At 41.0% G+C, this 19,130-nt stretch overlaps 1 protein-coding gene across 2 annotated transcripts; it reads left to right on the plus strand.

The window, feature by feature from the left end:
• Positions 1-415: 415 nt before the first annotated feature.
• LOC134871502 (actin filament-associated protein 1-like 1) lies at positions 416-18,400 on the plus strand. Of its 2 annotated transcripts, none has more exons than XM_063894214.1 (19): positions 416-617; positions 7,216-7,344; positions 8,991-9,071; positions 9,195-9,280; positions 9,895-10,012; positions 10,115-10,204; positions 10,339-10,550; positions 10,970-11,149; positions 11,248-11,340; positions 11,952-12,054; positions 14,582-14,737; positions 15,136-15,350; positions 15,532-15,677; positions 15,804-15,885; positions 16,080-16,188; positions 16,353-16,520; positions 16,630-16,796; positions 17,135-17,260; positions 17,557-18,400. In XM_063894214.1, the coding sequence occupies exons 1-19, from the start codon at positions 596-598 to the stop codon at positions 17,581-17,583; spliced, it is 2,310 nt and encodes a 769-aa protein (XP_063750284.1). In that variant the 5' UTR covers positions 416-595; the 3' UTR covers positions 17,584-18,400. The 2 variants fall into 2 exon arrangements, with proteins under 2 accessions (XP_063750284.1, XP_063750286.1); XM_063894216.1 differs by having other exon boundaries at positions 446-617; positions 7,219-7,344.
• The last annotated feature ends 730 nt before the right edge of the window (positions 18,401-19,130 follow it).

Consider the following 19,130-nt stretch of genomic DNA (forward strand, 5'->3'; position numbering starts at 1 on the left):
ATACGCTAAGCTACAGTGTAGGAATATTCAATGGGGAAGTGCTATTTTACTGCTGTTGTATGTCATGGTTTAAGTTTAATACAGTTAGGTATGGAAGAATGCAATATAATAAAATATTATTATATATAAAACAATATACCAACTGCAGTTGTCAGATAGGAAATGTGTGTAGTGAAAAATAGGCCTAACACGTTCTGAATTGTGGCAGTTTAAAAGAAGAAGAAAAACTTGTATAAAATGCCTCAACTGTAGAGACGAACATCTTTGTGTAAATTGAACCTCCTCATCAGTGACTTCAGTATTAGTCTCCTTAGAGTCATAGCCTAAAAATGCGCGGTAAACCCTCAGATCTTCAGTAGCGCTGACCGGCACTAGGACCAAGTGGAGCACTGGGTGATGACCCGGCGTCAGTGAAGTGTGAGTGAAACTGCAAACTGTAGCGGCCGGAGTGACTCACTGAGCCGGGTAGAGGCTGACAGAGCTCGGCTGTGTCTACGGAGAACACGCCTCACATACTACGACCCTAACTTCTCAATGAATCAACCCAGGGATTATCACCGGATATAGACACCTCGACTTTAAAACATTAAACGACATGGACTCCAAGCGCCAAAGTGGTGAGTAACAGTCTCTCTCTTTTTATATCGCTTGGTTGTATTTATTGGCGACAAAGAACTACAGTAATAACTTTAAGAAGTCTCCATAAATGTGAAGTCATACATACACACCTTTGAGGAGATTAATGGTCACAAGCGTGCGAAGAAATAAAAAATAGGATTAACTACCAAGCCTGAGTTTCCATAGGCTTCTCCTTGTCATTTAAAATCACTCTAATAGACATTAACAGTAACACGATGTTGCAAGTTCCTTTTTGTTTAATGTTTTCAAAGAACAACTCTTAAGGGAGTTCCTAAAGTCAGTTAACCTAAATCGCCCTCTTCTTCAAGAAACTGACGGTTATACCTTTTATTTGATAGTGATACTTGAGATAAACAGGATTAACTACCTAGTGTCCATTTCCATGGGCTCCTACTTGTCACTTAACATCACTACTAGAAACATTTACAGTAAAACAACATCGCAACCTTTTTTTAACTTTTTAACTTTTTTAATTTTTCAAATAACAAATACAAAAGTAAAGTAAAGAAAAAGTAGGCTACCATCAATCAATTAACCTGAATACGCCTTCCTGTGTTTTTTTTAATTTATTATCATGTTTTAGTGAAAAGGAATTTTATACCTTTTATATGATAGTCATCCTGGAAAGACACAGACAATATTGTCACTTAAACAAAACACATGAACATTTACAATCAAACAGTTACGTTGCAACCTTTTTTATTTCATGTTAGTTTTCATAGAACAAGAAGTTCCTTCAGTCAGTTTCCCTCTAGTGTTTCTTTTATTATTATTATTATTATTATTATTATTATTATTATTATTATTATTATTATTATATTTAGTATTATTATTATTATTATTAATAAAGTAAGTTCATATTATACCTTTACTTGATAGTGATGCTTGAGATAAACCGGAAATAAATTGACAGTATGGGAATGACCACAGTCTGCATGGGGGAGAGTGATGTCATATCACCTACACACCGGGTGGTGCGCTGTGTGTGGATGCAGTGTGGAGGATGCGGGATGGAGGAAGTTTCCTCTCCCAGGTAGTGTGATGTAATCTGATACCAACAGAGAAGTGCCCCGCTGGAAGCAGCGCAGCTGGAATTGAAGCTGCTGAATGGCTGCTCTGTTTAAACTCCTCCAGGCAACAGAGCTGCAAACAGGAAGCTGCCTCATGTCACACCAGGTGATGGAGCTCGGTCTGATCTGACAATGAGTATCTGAAGGAAAACAATTATCATTATAAAACACCTATTCATGCTTCATTTTGCCAACAGGTAAATTATTTAGGCATAGTATTAATTATCCCAGAGATAATGTAAGTTCCCTTTTTAATAGAAGAATACATCGAGGTAAAGGAAAGTTATTCCTTAAAACTCAATCAAAACTATTTTATTAAAAAGGGATCTGCCTGTTATATGGCTATATGATTGTGATTATCATGTGATGCTGATGATGACAATGCAGATTATGGTATCTATGGGTGCAGCATTACAGCATCTATTCATCACATCAGAGTCATAAGAGCAGGTGCTGCTAATAACACTAACAATGGTTGTTTTATTACAATGTCTCTTAGTGAGTAACAGTGTGAATGGACCCTGACACCATCTTAAATACAGTATAACTTACACCTGTGCTTTTCCGACTGCAACATGTCAAAATGTCTTCCACAAAAACATTACTCTCTTTGGAAATAAATAGAAAATGAATAATGGTGTTCAGAGTCAGTATTGAAAATGCTGCAGCAAATAAGATAAATTATATGAAGTTGTAAAAAACTCTGTGTCTAATGACTGTCACAAGCCTTGACCTCAATCATGGTTCCCTTACATTTCCTTTACCACTTTCCTCCTCCTCCTCACCCAGTGATCATCACTCACCCCCTTTACCCCCTCCACTATCTTGCAGAGTCCAGAGCTCTTTCCTGATTTAGTTTTAAATCATATTTCAAAGAGCAGGGAAATTACTTCTTAACTCTATAAATCCAGAGAGAGCTGTACTGCAAATGTACTGCACTAAACTTTCTGTGACTGAGAAATCTGAAGCAGCAGGTCTGTACATGTTGGTGTAGATGGAAAATAGGCCAGTGAGATGATAACACTCAAACAAACAGGGCACTGGATCATCGTCCAGCTGACGGTTATTTTATCATCACCACAACCTCACACCCGGGAAGCACTGTCACAAAAAACAACAAAGAATAATTGTGTGTTTGTGGGTTCTCTGTCTTTTCGTTTGTGTATTTTAATCCAACTCTTGGCAACAAAGGATAACAGCATTTTCCAAAATTTGAAACCAATTATTTTTCTGTAGAGCTGCTCAGTTGGGTGGTGTTTTCTTTGAGGTGTAAGGAACACTTTCACATCACATGCTAATGTCAAAAGGATAAACTTGTGTTTCTAGCTTAGCTCAGCACAACAACTTTAAACAGGAGGAAAACAGCCACCCTGTTTCCTAGTATTAAGCATCCTCCACATGTTAATTCAGGAGTTTTAGAGCTACTGGTTGACCTATTTTGTTATCTTCTTGCACATAGCCAACCTTGCCTCTCCTTATCTTTGTGCTTCATCAAACTGAATCCCTGCAAAAAAAAGATGTTTACCAAAATATCTCAATTTAGCTTTGGACCTTTGATGATTATAGAGCTTTTTTGCCAGATTTCTCTGCTGTGTGAGGTGTCTTAAGAGCGTTGTTTACACCCTTATCTGCTGAGGTCTATCGCAACCGCACCCATTTCAAAATCAAACATGTTCAATATGCACAACCATTTATCCTGTTATGCGCGGTGCCCCAAAGGAAATTAGAAATAAAATATTGAATTAGTATAGATCTTTATGTTTGGGTTCTCTCACATTTTCAACATCTGTTCAGATTTGAAAAATACTTTCGTGTGGTCCAGCTTTAACCAAGGCATGTGGCCTCCCCATGGTCACTGTAGTGGCTGAATGGCTCCATACCTGGTAAAGCCACAGCACAACAGTCTGGGTTTTAAATTAGACTTGTGCTGTGCAACAATGTCTGCTCCTCTGTTTCTCCTCACACTTAACTATCTGATGGAACAGATAAGATACTGAAAGAATGTGAAAAGAAGAAAAGTCCACATCTCTTTTCCCCCAGCTGTTTCTTTTAAAAGATCTGGTCAGTATGGAGGGGACTTTTTAAAGTGTTAGACTGAATGCTCACCCCGGACGAGCATTGACAACTTCTTCTGTCATATGACTGAAAATATGAACTACAGGATGCTGAATGTCTGAAGGAGACTTTTGTCTGAGAGGGAGCTGCTGGGGTTGCCAAGACTTGAACTCTAACCTCTGTCTGAAGAGGATGGGTGTCTGGAGAAAGGATGGAGGGAGGCAAACGAGGGAAGAAGTTGAAAGGGGAGGATCAGAAAAGGGAGGATTGTGGGGGGTGAAGAAAGGAGTGGAAGAGAGAATGTGGGATCTGGAGGGACCTCAACCTCTGGGAGTGTGGGGGAGGCTGAAGAAGGAGCCTGCTGTTGTGCAAAACAGCAGCTTTATACACTTTGGCGTGAAATTCTTAAAAAGGGCATGACAATGTATGTTTGTGTCACAAAAGTATAACTTCAATGTTCCTGTTATCCCATGAATAATCCATGGTTCATGTTGCCTCAGGCAGAAAGATTCACGAAGACAACATTTCATATCAGTTCAATCACATATTTCCTACTTGTCCTGAAGGGAAAGGAAAAAAAGGAGGGATGGGAGCAGCAGGGAGGAGGTTAGCCTTGGATCGGTGTAATCTCAGGGAGTCAAAGACTCAGGTTAGGAGGATAAAAATATATTCTCTCTGTCACCCTGCGGCACGTAAGCATTATGTGGCGAGATAATCAGTAGCAGCAGTAAGTAATAGTAGTTGTTTTGTTTTTTCGGCTGCATCCAAACATTCTAAATCAGTTCCAATGAGAGTCGCATGGCTCAGGTCTCATGACTGACCTTCCTCTGGAGGCCTGTCTGAGGACGCACTCAGAGATGTGGGTCAAAGACACACGAACACATTCTCCAAGGTACTCTTGTGACTGTATGTTTGCTCTGTCCATTACTATGTATCTGTTTAAGAGACAAGTTAATTGTGTGTGTGTGTGTGTGTGTGTGTGTGTGTGTGTGTGTGTGTGTGTGTGTGTGTGTGTGTGTGTGTGTGTGTGTGTGTGTGTGTGTGTGTGTGTGTGTGTGTGTGTGTGTGTGTGTGTGTGTGTGTGTGTGTGTGTGTGTGTGTGTGTGTGTGTGTGTGTGTGTGTGTTCCCTGTGAGTTAAGTGAAGGTCCAGTAGCAAATTTGAAGAGGATATCTGTGTTGCATATGTGTGTGTGTTTGAGCGTGTGTGTGTGGAATGGTGGGGTTACAAAGATTCCTCTGTGGGTGAGACCGACCACAAGCCTCCAGAACAGCTGATTCTCAGCCTGAACCCTCCAGTGGGGACCGGAGGGAGAGGGAGACAGGGAGAGATAGGGAACTGAATGCACTTCCTTGATGGTAAAGTTAGACATCACAAAACAGAAAACAGTCCAAAGGGATCGGCCCACTGCTGGCTTTGTTTACTCTGACATTGATTGCATTGAATCTGGTGTTTTTCCAGCCTGTGTTGCAACATTTCCTAGATAAGGAAGTTACAATAGATCAATAGAGAAACTTCTTCAAGTGCTTATTCAATAGATAACAAAACATACTGAGGGTGGTGACAAAAAAACGAATCTTAAAGCAAAAGGGGAACAGAGATGGAAATGTAACAACAGCAGAGGACAGAATGAGAAACAGCGGGATGGAGAGAAATGGAAAAGGAGGGAGGGGAAAGTGGGGGAGAGTTAGAGGAGAGGAGACTTGCAGTAGGATGGAGGAGAGAGTCAAGATCAGGAAGGAGTGGAAAGACACTTCTGTTGACAGCTAAGACAGGAAACCACAGCTGCTGGCTGAGAAATACTACACACACATATACAGCTGCTAGAGATTTATCCTTTAAGCTCGAATGCCCATGTATCGAAGCGATGCAGCTGTGTTGCACCACGCCCCTCTTGGACTGTTTGTGTTCCTGTTTTGTTTTTTTGTTGGAGTTTCTGACTGCATTGTTTGCTCTGGTCTGGTGGAGCATTGTGGTCGTCTAATTTTGGCCCCTGTGGAGACAATAGAGTATTGTCAGACTGGGGGGGGGGGGGTGCGGCGGAAGAGGCTGTGCGGTCTTTTGTCTCACTCTCTCTGTCCTCACTGCGGTAAGAGAAAGAGAGTTTTGATCTTATTTTTAACTTTAACAATTTAACACTTTTCTTTCCGTTTGGATTGCACATTTTTCCGTATATTTAAACATCTTAATCGTCACCACTGAGGTAGTGAAGCACTTAAAAAAGTATCCTATACATCACTTCATAGCACATTCAGAGTTTATTCAGAATGTCAGAAGAATAAAAGTTGAAAAGATTTTTAAAGGATGTACGTTACTTTTTTTATTGGACATATGGAAAACACTTTTCAATGGTACGGCCCATGTTGAGGTTGCAGCGTCCCTGCTGAAGTGTCCCTGAAAGCCCTGTTAGCCTTGTTTGTTTTCGGGGTGAATCAGCATTGTATATTTTTACAATCTTAATGCCAAAAATGCCAAATATTTAATGTTTCCCTAAAATATTTTCCTTGGCAGCGTGGAAGGAGCCACTTAAAAGCATGTGGGCCATGGTGGGACTGCAATATTTTCCACTGAAACCCAAAGTGAAATGAAATAATTCTAGGGGTAGCAGCTCTAAAAGTCAGAATGATCCACTCCATCTGTTCAATGGCCGTTAAAATACGTTATCATATGATAATGGCCCATGTCCAATATTAAGTTAAAGGTCAGTTCATTACTGTGCTGAAGGACCGGAGCTGTGTGCATGTCCTTAGTGTCACACATCTGCGTTGTAGCCTCAGTGCTGCGGTTCCCCCTTTTTTTTTAATCTCTAGTTGAACTACAGATTTTCCTCTTTACTTTGGCTCCGTTTCCTTAAGGGAAGGAAGCTTTCTGACCCCTCCTCCTCACCCCTTTTTCTCTCTGGCTCTCCTCTATTAGAAGGCAGGATGTGTAACTAACAGTGTACCAGGTCTTTTGGAACAATGTCAAGGTTAAATCTCACAGACACACAGACACACAGACACACAGACACACAGACACACAGACACACAGACACACACACACTGACACACAGGATGTCAGCCTTGAACATAAATCGATTATTTGTCAAAGAACAGTTGGAAACGTCCAAACTGTCGGATTAAATCTGGTGGTGCAGGGAAAAGGGAGCAGACTCACTAGTGCAGGAAAAGACTGAGGAAGACTAAATGAATAGGGCGATGTTTTAGGATGTCAAATGTATCCTCAGCTGTTGCGACAGGCGGTGAGCTGAGGCCCCTCCAGCACCACCAGCTCACACTTGTCTGTGTGGCCTTGCATGTGTGTGTTAAAGTGACATTTGACGCACTTGTTGTCATTGCTTAAGAATTTCAGCCATGTTAAGAGTGTGGGCTTAATATGGTGGTGCTCGACTCCAAAGAATATTGAATTTTCCTTCTGCTAATGTCATAATGTTGTTCTTTTGTGATTTTCAGTAGTGATGGAGCGACTTGTGAATGAGCTGGGCTCTCTGCTGAAGATGCTGGACCAAGAAACGGTCAGTCCTGCCACCGCCGAGAAGATGGCTTCCGTACGCAACATCCTGGACTCCATGCCGCGATCAGGTACAAAATTAAGACTTTGATAGAGGGGGAAAAGGTTTACGTTACCTCTCTGATTCCTTAATTAATTCCGTAGCATAGTTGGTTTAAGGATTTCAACTTCTGAACTAAAATGCAACACATTTTTATTTAAAAATAAACACATTTCAAGCCATTTGAAATACACTATAGTCAGGCGTGTTCAAAACAATCAAAGTACTTGAAAACTCTTTTTGTTTATCTAAAGAGAACATTGCTGATACTGTTTATGAGGCTATTAGGAGTGTGTTTGGGGAAACGTTAAAGATATGTCAAAGATATAGTTTGTCCCTCTTATTACTGGATACAGTGTGTAGGCTTAAACACAGGTATTGTTGAGTATGAAGAGGATTTTCTTCACTCTTTATCTGTCTATCATCATATGTATTATTCCAGTATCAGATTCCTTGTGATGTGATCCTATCACACTCAAACATTGCTAAAGCCGTCCTTAATATAGTCTTAATCCGACTGTTTCATCCACTTTATTCATTAGCTTAAATATTTATTTTGATGTGACGTTGAAGCAGTTCTGCTGATGTTATTATTACAGCTAGCATCACAAACAACAACGCTCTACATATGTGTTTATATAGTCAATTTCACTGAACACAAAGCATGAAATTACTTTGATCATAAATCTTTTTTTATAGCTGTTCCCCTGAGCTTGAATCGAATCTTCTTACATCAGTAAGTGAGGAGCAGAACTTCATTTCAAGCTGCTGTAGGTTTGGCACTTCAAAGCTACATTATGTCATTTATAAGAACAACAACACTGTTTGAAAGTCTTACAGGGTGTTAAGTAAGATACAGGATATTTATGTAGGGTATGGAATTTGATTTAACATGGTTTCTCTCTTACCCTGCCTCACATTAACTCTGAGTGACTCTACAGCCGAAGCATTTCTCAGCTTAGCACTTTGTTCAAGGACACTCGCTTCAACAGGGTTTATTGAGATGGAGACAGAGCATTTCTTCTTACTCATCTCTTGCTTTGGGACCGCCCTCCTGCAATGAGACAGCAATACTGCAACTGCACAACACTGCATAAGACACAGAACAGTAATTGTATTGCATTTAGAAACATGCACTCGGACCTTGAGTCTTCCTGCGGTGTTTACAGTAGATCCTTGTTTATCTAGGAGACGTACAGTAGGATGTCCGAGAGGATAAAAGGATTTAGGTAAGAGGATAAAGAGAGGCTAACGAGAGGAGGTCAGGGTAAGGAGAAAAGCAAAACATCCTGCTTGGTACAAGTCCTCACTGATACTCTTCAGGTGTTTACACATGTTAGCGTATCCCACTTATATTCAGCTTTTTACAACCAATTATTATTTATCTCGCTGATTATATAACACTTCCAGAAAGTCGGTGTGTTTCGCACACATACACACATCTTTTGACTTCAGTTATCCAGCAAAAGATTTACAATCTCCAACCTGCACTGCCTTGTTGTCTGAATTAATCTGTGTAAACACTGCTCAGTATTTATCCTCGCTGTGCACTCAGTTGCCTTTTTTGCTGTGTCTCTGTATAGTGCGCTAATCCTGACTGTCATGACCCTAGAGTCCACCACAATCGTCACCCTAACTTTGATCCTATTTCTTACCCCTAATTTATTTTTTCCACAGTCAACGGATCAGACGTCTACATGAACAGCTGTCTCTATGGCAACGGTACCAGCTTTGTGGAGTCTCTGTTTGATGGTTTTGGTGAGAAGAAATGTTACTTTACACACATGAACATTTACAATCAACAAAGTGTATAATATAAAAAAACATATTTTGACTCTTTCCTATTCCATCCTATATTTATTTATTTATTTATGATTACAGACTGCGATTTGCACATGCTCAGTGCCTCTCCAGTGGAGCAGAAAGAGCATAAAGAACAAGAGGAGAACACTCATCCTGATAAATCTGTAAGTCATACACAGTAGAGCTGGGAAATATAATTGTATTATATCAATCAGTCAGTCCACGGCTGCAGTCAGATATTCTTTTTTTGCTTTACAAGGTTCCTAAATGAGTAAAAATGACCTTGAAGTATTAAGTTGTCATGATAAAAGCTGGTCAAATTTTCGATATGCTTCAATGTTCCCTTTCTTAGCGCCTTTAACATACAGAACACTCCTTTATGGTACATGGACTGTAATTATTTAGCTCTACATTTACTAGTCATCATTCAACCATTCGCACCACATTCATACCGAGCCACTGCTCAGAGAAACTAGCATTCATACCACACACAAGATAATGCCATCTCACATTCCTTGAGGCAGCAACAATTAAAGCGACTCGGCAAACCTATGTTTCATAATCATGTAGCCTATATACAACCTCAGACTCTGTTAACACAAAGGTTGTTGTTCCCTAAGTACTTGTACACTTTCCTTCACATCTTTCCTGGACCTTATTACATTTTACTTCAATTTTAAGGAAAATAGATCAGGAATTAACATAGGAGGTCATTTGACAATTTGACCCCAGCTTATGTGTTTCCGTAACTTTCACTTTGGTTTAACTTTCGCCTTAGACACCGACTGACACGCCTCCTCCTGTGCCAATCACACCCCTTCCTGATGACTACTATGAAGAGGCTGTCCCTCTAAATCCTGGATCCACGCCTCAGTACATTACCAACAACATCAACAGTTCAGTAAACAAACTCCTGACACGGATCTGCTCACAAATATAACCAACCGAATTATTAAAAGTTCCTATCTCATTTCGCAATTTCTGCTCCTCTCCTGCAGCTTCCAGGAACTCTGTGGAGGATGCGTACTATGAAGATGCAGACAATAACTACCCCATCACCCAGATCAACGGGCCGCCCAAAAACTCCTGTACGTTTTTTCTAGTCAAGCTTCAATTCCAATTCACAAATGAAAATGTAGGCATGTTTTGATAATCTTGTTCATTAAACATAACAAGAAATGGTTTTATAAATGAATCTTTTATGTTATGTTTTGTTGTTCAGACAATGACTCCGATGCTCTGAGCAGCTCCTACGAGTCGTACGAAGAAGACGAAGAAGATGCCAAAGGGCGGGAACAAGCACAGAGATGGACGGCTGAGGAGAGCACAGAAGGACCCGTTAGAGACTGCCGCATCTGTGCCTTCCTGCTGCGGAAGAAGCGCTTCGGCCAGTGGACTAAACAGCTGATCGTTGTGCGAGACAATAAACTGCAGGTTAATAGAATTGTTACGGCTGTTTATTTACATTTTCAACTGAGGGACCTAATGTATCAGGTGTGCATTGTTCTAGTCTTCCACAACGTTTATCTTCTTCAGGCACAAACATAACATTATATATTAAGTATTTATAATATAATGGCAGGTGACCAAACTGGAGAGATATTAGCACTACCCAAGGCATCCATAGATGTGTCTTTTGAAAAATGGTCCAAGAGTGTTAACAATAGGAATACAAAGCTATATTACGCATAGTGAGAAAGACTCAAAAAGGAAAGAAATGCTATTGTTTTGTAGTGGGATCGTAACATAAAAAAATTCCATTGTCTATTTCCGTATCAAAGTCAAATAGCATTAAAGGAAACATCAAAGTCATTTTTGGTGACTTGTGTTATCTCACTATGTCTCTTTGACAGTGCTTTAAGAGCATCAAAGAGAGCACCCCCCACACAGAGCTCCCGTTGAATCTGTGCAACGTCATCTACGTCCCGAAGGAAGGCCGGAAAAAGAGACACGAGCTGCGCTTCTCGTTGCCTGGAGGCGAAGCTCTAGTCCTGGCTGTTCAGAGTAAAGAGCAGGCCCAGAGGTGGCTCAAGGTACTTTACTCACAACATCACAGGGCTAAGACACGGGGGGAAATGGCTGAGGGCAGAACAAAAGGGTTTTAATGTGAAGATTTTCTTTCTGAAACAAGGTGGTGCAAGATGTGGGGAGCCAATGCAGTAACACTGAAGGACTGGATGTATCCACTTCTCCTATTATACAAAGGAAGTTGGAGATCGACAAGGTGTGTGCATTTGCTTATGCTTGTTTATCTCCAGGATTTCCTTTCTGTTTTCCTGTGTATGTCAGAAGATAAACCAGACAAAAATATCTTGCCCAGATGTATCTGCCTGTGTAACGGTTTGCCTCTCACAATGTCTGAGTTTTACTTCACTGTACCATGTCTTTCTTCATGTACTGTTTCATTTTGAATATATACTCCAGTTTTTTACATTTCAATGTTGCTGAGATCACCCCTTCAGCCCACGCATGACACAACTGTTCCTTTGCCTCCCAGTTATAGTAAGTGAGGTGACATTATTGCGGTTGCTGAGCTGGCCAGTTTTCAAAGAGCTTCAAACCCTCAACAAAGTTTTGGCAGGCAGCACAGAGACAGAGCCAACAAGCTAAATGCATGGTGACATGGCAGTTACACCCCGTGTTGGCCGGAAAGTTTTCCAATGTAAATACAACCTTTTTCAATGATATTCCGTGTCCTTTTTGTTGACACAAAATGATTGGCTAAAGGACAGAAGGGTTTGTTCAAACAAGGTTGATATATATCTGTTAATATGTAACAATTCTGTCTTCTTCTTTAACAAGAAATCATAATGAATGTTTCTACTTTCTTTGCAGGTGCTGCAGTGTGAGCGGCAGGCATCAGACTCAGACAGTGGGCCGACAGCAGAGAGCCAGCTCGTTGCACATGGAGCAGGACGGGACAGCATTGATTCACTGAGTAGGTTAACCTTTAAAATATACCAGCAATTATTTGTATCTATCAAGTCTTTTTTAAATGTGGCTTTAGTGAAACAAGTTAAATACAATGTACGAGGCCCCTCTATTATGATTGGTCAACTGCTAAGAGATGTCCCGCCCCTTAGCCTATCAGTTACAATGTGTCAGAGCACTAGCCAATAGAAGCGCAAGTGTCAGGTAGTGAAGTCACTATGTCGCAGAAATACACAAACAACTACAAGGCCCAGCCAAAAAAAAGGTCACCACCTGGATTTAACTAAGCAAATTGGTAAGAGCCCTCCCAATGGATAACATGCAACTTACTGCATGGGTGATTATGTTTCAGCTGGAAACAAGTTATTGAACCCTAGCTGATGCGGTGAGTAGCTTCTCATTTGTTAAACTGCCATGTCGAAAGACATATCCTGTGGTCGTGGAAAAGATGTTAATCTGTTTCAGAAGGGTGAAATTATTGGCATGCATCAAGCAGAGAAAACATCTAAGGATATTGCTGATTACTTAAATCTGGTTAAGAACTGTCCAACGCATTATTCAAAACTGGAAGGGCAGTGGGGAAACATCATCTTCGAGGAAGGAATGTGGTCGGAAAGAAATCTTGAATGATCGTGATCGGCGATCACTTAAACTTTTGGTGAAATCAAATCGTAGAAAAACAACAGTAGAAGTCACGGCTATGTTTAATAGTGAAAGTAAGAGCATTTCCACACGCACAATGTGAAGGGAACTCGAGGGATTGGGATCAAACAGCCGTGTAGCCGTAAGAAAACCACTTGTCAGTGAGGCTAATCGGAAAAAAACGATTTGCTAGGGAGCATAAAGATTGGACTCTGGAGCAATGGACGAAGGTCATGTGGTCTGATAAGTCCAGATTTACCCTGTTCCAGAGTGATGGGTGCATCAGGGTAAGAAGAGAGGTGGTTGAAGTGATGCACCAATCATGCCTAGTGCCTACTGTACAAGCCTGTGGGGGGCAGTGCTATGATCTGGGGTTGATGCAGTTGGTCTGGTCTAGGTTCAGCAACGTTATGTGTCCAAAGAATGAGGTCAGCTGACTACCTGAATATACTGAATGACCAGGTTATTCCATCAATGGATTTTTTCTTCCCTGATGGCACGGGCATGTTCCAAGATGACAATGCGAGGATCCATTGGGCTCAAATTGTGAAAGAGTGTTTCAGGGAGCATGAGACATAATTTTCACACATGGATTGGCAACCACAGAGTCCAGACCTGAACCTGATTGAGAATCTTCGGGATGTGCTGGAGAAGACTTAGCGCAGTGGTTCGAATCTCCCGTCATCCATACAAGATCTTGGCGAAAAATGAATACAAGAGAGAAATAAATGTTGTGACATTGCAGAAGCTTGTGGAAACGATGTCACAGCGAATACATGTTGTAATCAAAGCTAAAGGCGGTCCAACGAAATATTAGAGTGTGTGACCTTTTTTTTGGCTAGGCAGTGTATAATCAAGGCACTTCAGGCAGGGGGGAAGGGAGAAAAAACTCCCTCTGGAGGAAATGGTTATGATAGTTGTGTTTTATGATTAAAATAACTTCATCAGTAATACATATTTAATGTTCTTTCTATGACGTCTTGAGGCAGACTTGTAGGAAAAGCGCTATTAATAGAATTGGTTGCCTCAAATTCTAACCTATACAGTAAACAATTCCTGGATCCTTTAATGTTCTTGGAGGAAGTGATGGTTAAATAATCCTTGCTTTGCAAAAGTGTCCTTACTTTCACGGTCTTGACCTCAAGTCCACACTCTACGAAGGCACACACACAAACACACACAGAGTCTGATCCAAAGCACATACACTATTTGTGTTCACAACATCAGGAAGCATATAGCAGGGGATCTGTGATGTCGGGTCAGTATATGGGTCAAACACAGTCCTGTTGTTTCAGTGTTTTTACAACCTGTTTGCTGTCCGAGCGGCTCTGAACCTAAAGAGACATGAGAGAGAGGGAGAGACAGGAAGTGAGGCACGAACAGATATGACATCCTTCCTGTACTCTTCCTGCGATTGTCTCCCAGTGACATCACAGGATATAGGGGCGGACACAGCGCTGCAGCACCTGGTACCCACAGTATGAACCCACAAACAGAATACATAAAAAGACTTCTCTGAATACAATGTGTTATTGTTGAATACTACAATGAGTGAAGACTTGCTTGAGTTTTCACAAGAAAGTCCCTTAGTTCATTCCATTGTAGTGTTTTGATTTGGATAATGCAGATTTTTTGTATTAGAGAGTTTTATTGGCACTGCTATGTGGCGTTAATACAGACAGATACTAGACAGAGGAGGCAAAAATATAAGGTACCCCTCCATGATGCTGTATATTTGTATGTTTTTATCAATATTTTTCTCAACCAGGAAACCCAATTTCTTCCAGGATAATAAATGTATTTCTTGTTCTGATATACTGTATTAAGTGCTTCTTGCCTCGTCCACATTGTCAGCTCCAGCACAATCTGACCAGGGTGTGTTTGATTTTCAGACAGGGGGAAGCGCGGCCCATTCTCAGACCTGACGGGGTCCATGAGCCGAGCAGCAGGGAAGAAAATCAATCGGATCATCACTTTCTCCAAAAAGAAACCTCCTTTACCAGGGGATCCTCCCTCATTTATTGTTCACCATGACAACCCACGCTGTGGTGAGGACACAAACTGATGATTTGGTTGATTACATTTTTGGCTAGTTTGTGAATTGTATTATTTTGCCTAAGTGTGTTTAGTTTTACGTCAGTTTGGTTCAAATCAAATTGATTCAGATGATAACAAATCCAAGAAAGGCCTCTGTAGTTTGAAAAACAAAACAATTATTTGATATTTCCTTACTGTTTCCTGTTGAAGAACTCAAATACATTTATATGACCTTTATTTATACTTACTGAGAAACATTCACCCTCCCTCAGGAGTGGGCCAAGTTTCAATCCAAATAACAAAAACCAAAAATTGTTTATAAGACAAACAGACAACTAACAAAACGTGAAGCCACTAAACATGTGTCCCGTCTTTTTGTCAATGTCACATCCCTCCTCCCTCTCCGCAGGCTTCCTCAGTGTGTGTCTGAGCGGCTCTTGGAAGGAGCTTTGGTGTGTTGTGCGAGGAGGAAACTTGTACCTGCAGAAGGACCCCGGGGACCAGCGGCCTGCGGTCATCGTGGTGCCGCTCAAAGGTGCAGAGGTGCTGACAGGAAGCCTCGGCCCCAAACATCCCTTCTCCTTCTGCATCCTGCAGGCGGGCATCGAACTAGCGTCTTTGGAGGTATTACACTCTAGATGGATAGGTTTTCTTTCCATATCATTATATGTGGCAGAAAGTTAACATGTGCAGAGGGAGACACACATACGTTCTTCTGGAAACTAAGTATCTTTGTGTGTGTGTGTGTGTGTGTGTGTGTGTGTGTGTGTGTGTGTGTGTGTGTGTGTGTGTGTGTGTCCATCAGGCCAGCTGCTCAGAGGATCTCGGCCGCTGGCTGGGTGTGTTGTTTGCAGAGACCGGCAGCACCACTCTCCCCGAGGAGCTGCACTATGACTACATCGACGTGGACACACTCACAGACATCCGGCACGCTGCTAGGAACTCCTTTTTGTGAGTCACTTCCAACAGCATACGTTTGGGTTGTTAACGCACCTATTTATCTGCAGTTTTCTAACACTTATCATGGGCTTAGTGCTGAAATAACACTGTCTGTGTGTATCTGTGTTTTCCTCTCAGGTGGGCCACTACCACTGCTACGTCCTCCAGCAGTGCTTCCACAGACTCCAGAACATATGATGATGTCTATGAGAGCGTTGCGGTGAGCAAAAAAGAACTAATGTTTAAAAGCAATATCATTAAACATAGAGAAGCTTTATCTGCCCCTCAGTTCCTGTGGATGTTTCAAATAAAACATGATTAAATGACATATAAACCTTCATTTATGGCTTTTGCTGTGCAGTTCTGGAAATATAATTTTCATACATTGTATTTGTATTTGTGTTTGTCCTACAGCAGGAAGATGTCGATAGCAAGAGTGTAAACGTGAGACGTCATGCCTCATTCTCCAGTAGGGACTCTGATAAAACTGAACAACAGGCCGCCGTCAAGAGGCACGCTTCCAGTGAGTCTCCTGTTTAATATCATAGAAAACTTGAAAAGATTACATTCGCTTCTCCTGATCATGATTATGGTGTGTGGATTAACCAGCTCAATTCCATGTTTTGTCAATGGGATTCAGCACCAGCATTGCTCTGTTTAATAATATTCTGCCATGTGTTCTGTTAGATGTAAACCACTATGCACGGTATGGGAAGACGCGTGCAGAGGAGGACGCCAGGCGCTACCTGACTCAGAAAGAAGAGCTGGAGAAGCAAAAGGAAGAGCTCAGACATGAGCTGGTTTCCCTCCGCAGGGAGAAGAAGGAGATGAAGGAGGAGATGAAGAGTGTTACAGGTCAGAGACAAATCACTCATGCGGTACTGTTCAAATGTCAGCTTGGAAACAGTACTAACGTGTGTGTGTGTGTGTGTGTGTGTGTGCGTGTGCGTGTGTGCGGGGGCAGGTCATGCTGTAGAACAGCGGTTAGCCAAGCTTGAGGCGCTGTGTAAACAGAGAGAGGAGGAGAGGGTGGAGCTGGAGCTCAAACTGACGGAGGTGAAAGAAAACCTGACGAAGTCTTTGGCCAGAGGATCGATGAGTCCGCCCACGACCCCAAAGATCACCCCAAAGGTCGGCTCTTACAGCAGAGATGCTCTCCGGTGTCATTCGTTTAGAAAACTGTAAACTTTGAAGAGAAACTCAATCCCCCTCCTTAATACTTTTTGATTTACCCTCTTATAGTGTGTATGCCATATTCTTAACATGCTGTTATGTTTTAGAAATGTGTCTGATCAGTTGCTTTAAATGACTCAAAGTATAGAAAGGTTGGACATTTTGGGGTTTGACTAGTAGCACCTCAAAAGCCAAATAATGAATGTTCTTTATGTTCTTTGTTTCATCGTTACAAAACCAAAATCTTAATCTATTCTTTAAAATGAATGACATCTGATATGTGTTTGTGTGAACAGGCACAGGGCAGAAAGGTTGAAAAGGTTTACAATGAGAGTGTGCCGGTCAACGCAGCAACTGAGCTCCGTAAACGTCCTCCGACGGTTTACGCCTCAGCCAGGGGGAACGTCATGCAGAAAGCAAAGGTAGTGTGTGTGTGTGTGTGTGTGTGTGTGTGTGTGTGTGTGTGTGTGTGTGTGTGTGTGTGTGTGTGTGTGTGTGTGTGTGTGTGTGTGTGTGTGTCTGTGTGTCTGTCTGTCTGTCTGTCTGTCTGTCTGTCTGTCTGTCTGTCTGTCTGTCTGTCTGTCTGTCTGTCTGTCTGTCTGTCTGTCTGTCTTAGACACCCATGAAGAAAAAGTTTTCAGAAGATACTTCATCAAAGATTATCCTTTGAAATACTTTGGAGAATCTTTCTGACTTTGTGCTGTGTCATGGTTTCCAGGAGTGGGAGTCAAAGAAGGCGACCTAGACTCAACATGCATTAATCGACAAATGGATTAATGAAGAGAAAAACTGGGTTGTGACAGGAGGATGTGTAAAAGAAAAACGGATGAAAATAAATGGCACGGAGAAGAGGGAGAAGAAGAAGAAAGGGGGGAGAGGACAGACTTTGACACAATCTTCCCTTCTCTCTTTCAAGAAAAAGAGGAATATTTGCAAGTACTGGCAGCTGTCTCAACCACTGTAAATAGGACTTTACTGTTACCAGTACAGTATTAATGTGGATCCCTATGAACATGATACATTTAAATGTTTGTGTGACATTGCATGTGTGTTTACATTTGCACAGGGCTGCAGAAAATGTGATTATTTCATAGAAACACATCACAAAGGGAGTGTGGTTCATCGACACTGTGAGTTCAGAGTTACAGGCAAAACTTCCACTGATTTTATTCCTGTTTTGTAAGATACTTGTAAATGTAAAGTGAAACAAAACAAAAGTTTAGAAATTATTATAATTATTACCTTAAGTTATCTTTATTAGTAAGAGAAAAGTTGTATTTAAACCAGTAGGAAAGCACATTGAGTATGACACTGTTCCTGAAACAAACGAGTAAATGTTTATTACTGCAATGTGAAACTATTGGTTTTTAACTATTGTATGTGTATTTTTCATATTTGCCTTTAGCACTTTATCATGTTGTATTTTGTGATATCACAAACGTTTTGTAAATTAAAATTAGCACCCAACTTCAGAATAGTAAGGACAAATGCCTGTGTCTGATTTCATCACAGCGATATGAACAAACACACGCGTTGGAGTAAATGATCACTTTATCAAGAAACTGTCTGATGGACTATTTATTTTTCTTTGTGTCAGTGGCGCTTTCTTCCTCCCATATAGGTTCACCATAAAACAACAGAATCACAACTTTGTTCCATACGTGCCATCTAGTGGCAAAACTCTTTTTTTTTACTCGAAAATCCATATAATTTACATTTTTTAACTGACAATGAAACAATACCTTCAAAACGTTAAGAACAACTATTTCTGATGTATGGATCAAACTTCTTCACATCATCCAGAATTAGTTTACATTTGTGTTTATTACTTTAGTTCCTTTCTATGCATTTGTGGATGACAACGCACCATAATATTAAGTGTTCCCTAATGCTTGCAAACCTTTACAGGCGTAATAGATGTTGTGTTAATGCATCATGGAAATATATAATTGCCTTTGCAAAACCATAACATAGGTTCTATTATTAAAGTATGGTTTATTTAATTAAGCTAATAGAATTATGTTGCACTGAGTAATTGTAGAGCCACAGGGAAAGTCTGTGCCTTTAATACAGGTGGGTTCCTCCGACCGGGTAGAAATTACGCGGGAGAGCCGCAGTGAAAATGTTTGTTTCGAAAGAGTTCAAACATACGCTTCAAAGCAGGATTTAAAGATTGTTTTAAAGAATCACGTTTAATTAGATCTGTTCTTGTTGAATGATTTGGACGAAATCGTTTGGATCACCCAGTTGAAACTATCCCTACACACTGGGATGACAGAAACCCGCTGTATC

The sequence above is a fragment of the Eleginops maclovinus genome, chromosome 11, assembly GCF_036324505.1.
Source record: "Eleginops maclovinus isolate JMC-PN-2008 ecotype Puerto Natales chromosome 11, JC_Emac_rtc_rv5, whole genome shotgun sequence".
Classification (NCBI taxonomy): domain Eukaryota; kingdom Metazoa; phylum Chordata; class Actinopteri; order Perciformes; family Eleginopidae; genus Eleginops; species Eleginops maclovinus.